The sequence below is a fragment of the Cynoglossus semilaevis genome, chromosome 13 (assembly GCF_000523025.1).
Source record: "Cynoglossus semilaevis isolate Cse_v1.0 chromosome 13, Cse_v1.0, whole genome shotgun sequence".
NCBI classification, from domain to species: Eukaryota; Metazoa; Chordata; class Actinopteri; order Pleuronectiformes; family Cynoglossidae; genus Cynoglossus; species Cynoglossus semilaevis.
In genome coordinates this window covers 15,898,609-15,909,269 of record NC_024319.1, presented here as the reverse complement: position 1 = coordinate 15,909,269, position 10,661 = coordinate 15,898,609, and the positions used below count along the sequence as shown (strand labels likewise).

Below are 10,661 nucleotides of genomic sequence, written 5' to 3'. Positions count from 1 at the left end.
CTTATTTTCTGGGGACCCATAATTTTAATTTTTAAGTATCAAACCTTCTGCCACCCAAGTCAATAGACATTATTTGTAAACTCCTGGGAAACATGATGCGAGACGACCCCCCCGTCCCCCCTTAGGCAAGAACCTAAGTACAAATTAATAACTGAGCAAAAAACGTAGCAAGCAGCTGGCCCCGCAAAAAGATGTGAAATAAACACATGAAAAACAATCAAAGTCCTAACTAATAAAAGAAAAAGGCATAAAGTTCATTAAAACATAGGGGAATAGCAGATGATAATTTTTTTAACAACACTAAAAAGTATTAGAATACAACCCATTTTAAACTATTTATTTGATTTGGATTTAAATTAAATTAAAATTAAATTAAAATTAAAAGCACTGTGAAGTAAATACCTAATATGGTGCTTTCTACGAAGAACCATGAAGGCAGCACAAAAGCATCGCCTCAAGCAGCTCTGACGTCAAACTTAGTCTTTGAATGGGAAAGGCTGGTGAGCATTTAAAAATATACAATAGCTTAGCACATTATCCCATTACAAAGGCTCAGCTGGCTGGATGTTATGGAACTTTGAGACGAAGACTGTTGACTGTACTGAAGTCAAGAAAAGCTCTAGTTCCTCTCAGAAGTCTTAGTGTTCGTTTTGTAATACTGTTGCTCAAAGGTCTTTTTATTAAAATGTGTGCAGTGACCTCTAGTGACTGATATTTCATATGACAATTGTCTGACCAAAGTAAAAATAAATGTATTAAAAAATTGTTATTTTATACCTATCAGGTATCATTTAAAAATTAATCAATTACAATTCGGGACATGTATGTGGTTATATCAATTAGAGGAAATAATACAATTCGCAATGAGTAATAATAATGATAATAAATTTAACCAATACTTATTTTTTTTCTAAGTTTAACCTCGAGATGGCAGAGTTGTTTGCATTTTTTGAGAAATAGGCATTATACCATATTTTAACTGTATTTTGCTGTATTAGAATTTTTTGCTTTCTTCTTTAGCTTTTCAAAATAATATATTTGCATAGTTTTATAAAAAGCAAAGTGTCTTTACTAATAAACTGCTATGTCCAGGAGACAAGGTATAGAAATAAAAGCAAAATACACTGAATCAATATTAATTTGAACAGTTATCCTCGTTCACTAACGATCCATTAACTGTTTTTCATATTTGTTGATCTGATCGACAACTAAACATCTTTGTTTAATTTAACATGTATTTGAGAAAGACTGTTAAATAATGATAGACAACATATGTAATATGTAATAATTATGTAATAATAATAATAATAATAACCATCATCGTCTGAGTAAACATTTGGTGGACAAAATTATTTTGTTCCGGATGTAAGGATGTTACTGCTGCACACGCAAAAAATACAGATAGTCTCGCGAGATCTGAGACCGGGCTATTCTTTATTCGGCAACGGTAGTAGGTGGAGACTGGAGACAGAGGAGGCTAAAAGCGGAGCTGCAACTCTGCCACTTTCTGTTTCTGTGTCTCAGTGAGAGGTGCCCGATGTGTTCTACTCGCCATGCAGTGGGTGTTTTCGGGGACTGAGAACATTGGTTTGTCCGTTTGAGTCCCCCGCAGCTGGTCTATTCTGGTGTCCCCTTCTTCCTGTCCGCTTGTTCCCATTCAGCGTCCGTCTTTGCAGCAACTGATGCTGCTTCTGCTTCACTGAGCTAACGACTCAACTGTCTCCAGAGACGACACTACATTGTCCCACAGAGAGCTGAGGTAATGATCACCAGCACCGGTCAAATTACATTTAACGACTAGATTTGAATTACCCATGGTAACGAGGTAACAACGTAATAACAACGGTATATAAATACAGTATATGGATGTCAATCTTGAGTAGAGATTTTTCCAAGCTTTTTCCAATTTGATACAAAGGTCGACCGATAGGAATCATTTTCAAGACTGACATGACAATATCAACATTTATTTATATTTTATATGGCGTGATACGAATGCAACAATTTCTAAATTAGCAGTTTTTTTGTGAACTGTTTTTTGAAAGTTATTTTTCTATTAAATATATAAACAGATGGTCGGATTTCTTATTCCTTAATTTGAATTTGACCTGTTTTAAACCGTAAACTGCATAACATTTTCAAATTAATTTATTAATAAATGTTAGTACTTTTTACAAAAATCATGATGGGTATCTTTATCTCACAGCAAGGAGGTCACCAGTTTGTTCCATGTCCTGGACAGTTTTGCATATTGTCTAAGGGACACTAAAGGACTATGGTAATACATGTTAGTTACAGCCATAGAGCTAAATGAGAACTGGATAGAATGGTCAGCAATTCTATAGTAACGATGCAAAAAGACTGAAATAGCTCAACTGGTCGCAAAAGTAACTCAGTATATATATATACAGTATGTATAAATTTGACCATATGTAATAACTAATACATGTATTCAAAACTTATCTATCTGTTCAATAAAACCACTTAAAAATGGTTCTTGCACTAAGTTTGACTTGTTAAAGTGATGAAATACAAATGCTATGAAACAGAACAGTTTAATTCGTGTCTTTTATACCCTGAGAGCCAGGTGTTGGTGAAGCAAGAAGTGTGCATTTTCTTCTGATTTGGCAATTAACACACTCCAATCAAGGTTCATATGGATTCAGGTGATGCTGTAGCAGGTAGTTGGTCCAGGCTGTAACTAGGCCAGTCAAACATTTACATGCTTTGCATCCCCCACAATTTCACTTGATGCTCTTTTAATGCCATTATTTAGAGGAGAGACTGTGTGGGAACTGTCACAACAATCTCAAGAGAATGTTCATCCCATTTTTCTGTGTTCAGTATTTGATGATTAATATACAGAATTATAAATTCAGAAAAGATTCTTCTTTCTTCTTTGTTTAAACAAATTATTATTTTCTGCAAAATTCAAATATGTAATAAACAAGCATAGAAATCAGATAAAATATACTTAAAATATAATTAACAACCCTAAACATCTAAAACTGCCATGAATCATATTTTTAAAATATTAATTATCAATTATTTAGTAGTTTATTACTTATAGTTTTTTATTTTATTCTGCACTTTCTGTAACTTAACCCATTGTTATTATGCACATTTTCTGTATTACCCATGTAAGCAATACTGGCCATTCTTATTTTACATTTTGTGCGTTAAATATATGGATTGCCCTGAAGCATAAACCCTAGAGTAAGATATGCTGCATATTCTTTAGTCTAAATTGCCGCCTTTGCAATTCTTTTCATTATGGTAATTAATAATAATAAATAATGTGCTGCTTCAGTACAAGGTGTATAAAATAAAAGGTGAAAACAGTAAAGTTTTCTACTATTTATCTTTGGAACTTCCGTCCTTCCTGTAGCTGTGAACCTTTATTTTCAGACTCTGAACTCGGCACATTATCCTCCTTCTGATCTTAGATCCTGCTCACGTCTTAGGGAATAATTCAGTTTTTTTTTTTCTCTGCACAGCTTTTCCCTCTCAAAAGTGAAATGCTGATAAGCGCAGCAGAGGCTTGCGTGTTATGAACACTGTTGCTTTTTTAAAAGAGAATTTCTCGCCTTCCAAAAATAGTTGATATTCATGTACTTTATATCTTCTGGCTGCTGAGCAATATTGACTTGCATGACTTTTTTTAAAGTTTCACCACACATGCAGTTACACAGAGTGTGGTTCACAACTCTTTTAGGAAACAGATTATGCATGAGGCTGAACGTAAAAGACACACTCCATGAGAAGTTCCTGTAGAAGCTGACCTGACTGGAATTGAAACGTCAGTCTTGAGTGAGTTGTGGCACAAGGGCACATTAGGGATTGTTAGTCTTGTTGCTTTAGCTTTATTTGCAATACATATTATACCTCAATCATAAAGGGAGGAGTAGATCACTATCTCAGATGTACAATGATAGAAAACAGCAGCAAGTTCTGGAAAAAAGTCGCTGATTTTATTAGATAAGGGTTTTTTATTTGTGAGCCGTTTTGTGGGTTGTTTTGTCTTTCACCCCTGTTTGCTGTTGTCTTTCCTCACACATACAGTACAACATGGGACTGTCAGCTTCAGGTCATGCTTCTAAACATTTTTCCATATTACTATTTCAATAATTCGGTTTAGTCAAAAATAAAAAAAGTGTGAAACACATACATCTACCTGCTGTTATAGTTCAGTCTATTGCACTTATTTCTGGTCATATTTAGAAGTATTGATTTACCTGGATTAATTACTACAATCATCATTAATACACAATATTTCTAACATTATCCACCATGACCTTTTTCTTAACCCTCCCTGCGTCTGTGGACTTAATCACTATTTTTTCAGATTTCCACACAACCCCACGACAACAAATAAATCAAACTGCAGAGTGTGTACTCTGTGTAAAATAACAGCTGTAAGACAACATTGTTCCCTCATAAGCGTACTAGGTGCATAGGACATACACAGCACTGTCAGCAGCCTGTGTGACAGTATTTCATACAGCAATACTGCAGACTATTCCCTACGGAGATTCGAACAGGATAAAAATCCTGCTAAATTCTCAGGTTACCCGTGTTTCAAAAATGGATAGTGTCAGCATCTTTAGTGCACTCGTAGATATCTTCACCCTTCATATTCTGTTTCTGTCCCTCTCTGGACTATTGCCCGTTGTCCTCAGGCAGTGTTAAGACGCATCGCTGGGTGTTGTGTGTGTTTTTTTTAAAAAGAGGATGTCCATCTCAATTTGTTCCTCTTTGTCTGTCTATCGCCACCACACAAACACACAGATTATGCTTCACCTTCTCATGCCCTTTGGGAGAAGAGACAGCAAAATGTAGTTGCAGCCTTCAAGTCTTACTAGATGATGCTAGATGATGATTTTTAAGAAACCGGAGTTGGACACAAGCGATTAACACATAGGTGATGTGCCTTAACAAGGCTCAAGATCGGTTTATGACTCATGTCACTAATTATGACTCGCATTACAAAGCACTCCAGTCAAGAGTCAGAGAGGAAGAGACGGTAGGGAGATAGAGAGAGACACTGTCCTTGTTGAATCAGATAATAGCAATTGGGTCATTAATTTTCATAGTGTCACCCTAAGGTGGAGTTGGACAGTTGAATAATGTCATCGTCAGTCGCCGACGGCAGACAGGCAGAGCAGCATCACGTCACTCTAGTGTTCCTCCCACACATGCCAATAGAACTGTTCCTTCAACCCCTCTGTCCTCTATCTGCTCAAGGGACAGCACAGCTGCAATATTAACATATGCAAATAGCCTAATATGACACATTGTCTTTGTCTGACAACAGGGATTTTTAGTACTCTCCATTAGGAGAGCAATTACCTCAGTGAGTGGCTTTTTCAGATATCGGCATCTTTTTGGATGTTCTTCTCGTGTCGTACACCAGCTCTAAAACATGGACATTTTTTAGCATTTTTACTCAAAGAAACTGCAGAGGTCATTCACATGCCTCCCTGTGGGAACATAGTCCACTGTGAAAGGGATTACGCAGCACTGCTGGCACTGGGAGCTTCTTGTTGCCCTTGTCCTTGTAGAACCAAGGAGCAAGCAGGAAGAATGGATAATGATGACTTTCAAGGTCTGATGTACTCTCAAGTATTTGTAGGAGGTAATTATACTTTTACCCACGATGTCAGAGGACAGTGGTGGAGCATTGGAGTTTGAAATCATGAATTTATATTTGAACAGAAATGATTTTAAATTGTGCTCTACATGCTTTACAGGTCACATTTAAGCTGACGCACAGATGATGGTTATTATGTCAGCGTGTGTTTGTCCTTGGTATTTAATTTAGTATCTATCTGTGAATTGTTCTCTTGGTATTTAAATTAGAGATTGGAAAGCAGAAGGTCAAATGTGTGTGTTTTAAAAAAGAAACATTTAACAAAAGCTAATGAATTATGTTACATAAGTACTTGCTGTATATACGTATGGCCTTTTTTCATACTACTGATTTATTATATAAGCAGTCCTAAGCAGGAATAGTAACATTAAGTGCTGGTGATAAGTAGTATTTGGAACTCAACTTCAGGTTCTTAAAATCATTTTATATTCTCTGCTGTCAGATTTGTTCACTCAGGGACATTTTACTTGCTAACAGGAAAAAAACAGCATCACTGCTGTCTCTTACTACTGGGGCAGATGAGGAATGTAAGATTAAGCTGTGCTTGGAGCACCACCTACTGGATTGTTTTCTATTTCAGACAGCCTGCTATGAACTGCCACAGTAAAATTGTAGTATTACATAAGTAATGATTTTTTTTTCATTTTGTAATTTAATGACTACGTTTTTGAATGTCTTTTCTCTCTTTAGCTATCGCCTGGTGATAGATGTCTCATTTCATCAATCAAACTTCAGAGACCAGTTGTAGTCGGTTGGAGAGTCTACAGCAGCAGTGATGAGGGCAACGGTGACAGGCTGCAGGATGAGTGTCGGAGCACTCCTAAACGGGCTGCTGGTCTCCGTGCTTGCGGCTCTTCTGTGGAAGTACTCCAAGCTGAGCGAGCACGCTGCACTCTTAGAGGAAGAGTTGCACATGACAAGACAGTCCCAGGAGCTTTCACAAGCCCGCATTGATTACCATGTTGCCCTGCAGACACTACAGGAACATGGAACCAACATGGTCTGCACTGGCAAAATGCACACTGACCGCATCTGTCGCTTCGACTACCTGTGCTACTGCTCAGAGGCAGATGAATTTATATTTTTCCACTCCAATTCCTCCGTCATGTTACCTAACCTGGGGTCGCGACGCTTCCAGCCTGCCCTTCTGGACTTGTCATCAGTTGAGGATCACAACACTCAGTACTTTAACTTTTTGGAACTCCCAGCTGCCGCTTTAAAATTCATGCCCAAGCCTGTCTTTGTACCAGACGTGACACTGATCCCAAACCGGTTTAACCCTGACAACTTGATGCATGTATTCCATGATGACCTCCTCCCAATCTTCTACACCATGAAACAGTATTCAGACTTGGATGATGAGGCTCGGCTAGTGTTCATGGAGGGCTGGGGTGAAGGACCACACTTTGACCTCTATAAGCTTCTCAGCAGCAAGCAGCCACTGCTTAAGGAACAGCTCAGGAACTTTGGCAAGCTAATGTGTTTCACCAAATCTTACATTGGTTTGTCGAAGATGACCACATGGTACCAGTATGGGTTTGTGCAACCGCAAGGGCCTAAAGCCAACATTTTGGTCTCAGGGAATGAAATTCAGCAGTTTGCGAGGGTGCTAATGGAAAAAATGAACATAACTAGGGCAGAGGAGGCAGAGAAAGATGGTGGAAGTGTAGAACGTGAAAAGGAAAAGGAGAAATACGATGATTACGCCGTTGTCTTCAGCCGTTCAACAACAAGGCTAATACTCAATGAAGCAGAGCTAATACTGGCTCTGGCCCAGGAGCTTCAGATGAGGGTGGTCACAGTATCACTGGAGGAACAGTCATTCCCCAGCATAGTCCAGGTGATCAGTGGAGCTTCTATGTTAGTCAGCATGCATGGAGCTCAGCTGATCACGTCACTGTTTCTGCCCAGGGGTGCAACTGTGTTGGAGCTGTTCCCCTTCGCTGTGAACCCAGAACAGTACACACCATACAAAACCCTGACTTCTCTTCCAGGCATGGATCTCCACTACATTTCTTGGAGAAACACCAAAGAAGAAAACACTGTCACTCACCCAGACAGGCCATGGGAACAAGGAGGCATTGTTCACCTGGAGAAGGCAGAGCAGGACCGAATTATAGCAAGTAAGGAGGTCCCAAGACACCTTTGCTGCCGCAACCCAGAGTGGCTCTTCAGGATCTACCAGGACACTTTGGTGGATATCCCCTCCTTACTTGATGTCCTAAAGGAGGGAAGAAACTCAAAAACCAACTTTAGGAAGTCAAAACCAGCCAGTACGGTTCACCCAGGCCGGGTGAGAGAACCTCATTGTCAAACATCTGTACAAACGAGGAACGAGGCCAAACTCACAGTCTCCTGGCAGATACCGTGGAACCTCAAATACCTGAAGGTACGGGAGGTAAAGTACGAGGTCTGGATCCAGGAGCAGGGAGAGAACACCTACATGCCTTACATCCTTCCCCAGCAGAACTACACTTTCTCAGAGAACATCAAACCTTTCACCACCTACCTGGTGTGGGTCAGGTGTATTTTTAACAAGAACCTCCTGGGTCCATTTGCAGATGTTCTCATGTGTAAGACTTGAAGACACCAGGGTTCGTTGCTGTTCCACTTATGACTGTTCCACACAATCTGAGTTGTTAAGTGGATGTCGAGTGGTAATCCTGGGGAAGGATGTAGACAGCAGGGCTTGGTCCTACAGAAGTAAACCATTACATGAACATTTAGGAGATCTGTGGCCAGCCAGGAGAACATATCAACTTTGGGATGAACACCAGAGCCAGAACTAGATGGCAACAGTGAACAGTAATGGAAACTTTTTCCTGACCCTTTGAGAGAAAGTGCAAAACCACGCCTCTACTGACAGTTGCCAGAATTCAGATTTATTTATGTGCAAAAATAATATATACCTTAATTTCTAGTACTAGTCAAAACACTGGCTCCAGACCTTTTACAGTATGCAATGTAGCTTTTTTCTGTGAAGAGGAAGAGATTTTAGTATAGGATAAAGTTTTTTATGTCGCTTTTTTTCAATAGTCTAATGTCAAATATGTGTTAAAGTCGGGTGTTTGTTTCCCTCACACATGACTGAATGACATGCAGCAGTATTTAAGAAACCAAATCAATACCAAAGCATTTTCTTTACATAGTATCTCAAACTAACATTCATTTTCCCATATTCTAACTAGTATTGACCTAAAAATCCCAATCCTAGATTTGTATTAAGTACTGTTAGTGTCAAAATGAAGTTTCTTAAAGGGACAGTTCAGGGTTTTTTTTTTTAAATCTATACATATATATAGAGAGAGAGACAGGTGTCAGTTACTGACAGCCAGTATTTAGCATGAAGTCAGTTGGGGTGTGGTAGCAGAAGAAGGTAGACACGTCTTTGTGTCATGCCCTAATTTTAGAAATATCTTCGTCCTTAGACTGGAAAATGTTTTTCTTTGTTGCTAGTTAATGTTTGGCTTTCCTACAACACTTAACACAAAGATTTTGTGTTTTTAGCTCGTTGCTGCTACCATGTTAGAATTACTTGGCAAAGAGTGACTGAACTACGTATTTGAATTAAGTGATAGTGGCAGTGAGGATCAATATCTCCTTGGTGCTGTAAAATCACATCTTTTCTCTACCGATTTCAGTGCAATGGAGTATTCAATTTACAAGTAACACAATCTTTAAGTTGCTGTTAAACTAAAGTGTGGAAGCAGATATTTTATCGTCGGAATATATTAGGGGAACATTTTGTTGATTTGCTCAGTTCTGTTGGTGCCCCTGAACATGTGCCTGACTGTCTCGTAGGAATATAGGTGGTCAGAGTTCACAGAGCAGCGTGTGTAAACTGCTGACTCTGTGCAACCACCAGAATCATTCCTTTTCCTCTGATCAATGGTTTTAGCACCAAAATGCAAATATTTGTGCAATTTTTATTTACAAAAAGTGTTTTTGAAGTATAAAAAAAGACTTTTACGTGATTTCTTTTTGACAGGTACTTGTGATCTGTGCAATGCTTACAATTTCACACGAAGATTAGAACGGCTGCCAGGATATTATAATGAAGCACTGTCCTTCCTGTGGATTACTGGATTCTCTTCTATTTTAATAACTAGTGTGAAAATTGGTTTCATTAAGACCAGCTCTGATGTAACATATGATTTCAACACATGATACAGCGGGGAGGTGTAATTAACAGGTATTTGTAAGCACAGGTTTACACCTGGAGTTGAAGTATGGCTGTGAAAAAAAAAAAAGTCAGGTTAGACTGCAATGATTTTTTTCAATAATTAATTAAATATTTGTAATAACTGACTTGCTATGAGGACAAAGTGTCTGACGACGAAGATTTTGGACACAGAGTCCAAAAAATTGAAGACAAGGAAAAGATCAAACATGTTTCTCCAAAACCTCAAAAGAATGGCTTTGTTGTATTTCTGCTTAAAATGAGTACATTTCAAACAAAAAGCTGAAGCTGAAATTCCTTACATGATATCAAACCAATTCGAAAGGATTTGCCATGAATCAAAAAGTTTGTTCACCTAACAGTTTGTTTGCAGCTCGTTTTTTACTGTTAATTTTCACCACCATTGTTCAGCCTTACTGTACATTAAAACAACAGGACTGTGATGAAGCTCGCTGCTGCTTATCTAGTAGAAACGGTGTCTTCATCATGTTGACATGTGAGTTTGAAGATGTGTATATATTGTAGTAGAAACTGTACGAAAAGGCACAGGTAGACATGCACTGCCACTCAATTGTTGTACTGACTCTGTGCCATTGTATCCTGTCATTTTTGTTGGAATTTCTTTTTTTTGTTCTAATTTTTGCTGCTTTTCAACCTGCCTCAATATCTGAGGGATTTTACCTTTTTACGTTTTTACTTTTTGATATTTTGTCATGTGCCCTGTGTGTCGGGCAGGGTCAGTGTGGATGTGTATCTCACTCCTCTATAGTGTGTGTGGGTGTGTGAGCGTGTGATGTGATAGTGTACATGCATACGTGTTTGTGTTGTTGG

The 10,661-nt window shown here is 38.5% G+C and overlaps 1 protein-coding gene across 1 annotated transcript; it reads left to right on the top strand.

Annotated features, from left to right (window-relative positions):
* The first annotated feature begins 1,362 nt into the window (after window positions 1-1,362).
* pomgnt2 (protein O-linked mannose N-acetylglucosaminyltransferase 2 (beta 1,4-)) lies at window positions 1,363-9,900 on the top strand. The gene is made up of 2 exons (XM_008323888.3): window positions 1,363-1,759; window positions 6,341-9,900. Exon 2 carries the CDS (start codon window positions 6,426-6,428, stop codon window positions 8,232-8,234), a length of 1,809 nt encoding a protein of 602 aa, XP_008322110.1. The 5' UTR covers window positions 1,363-1,759; window positions 6,341-6,425; the 3' UTR covers window positions 8,235-9,900.
* The last annotated feature ends 761 nt before the right edge of the window (window positions 9,901-10,661 follow it).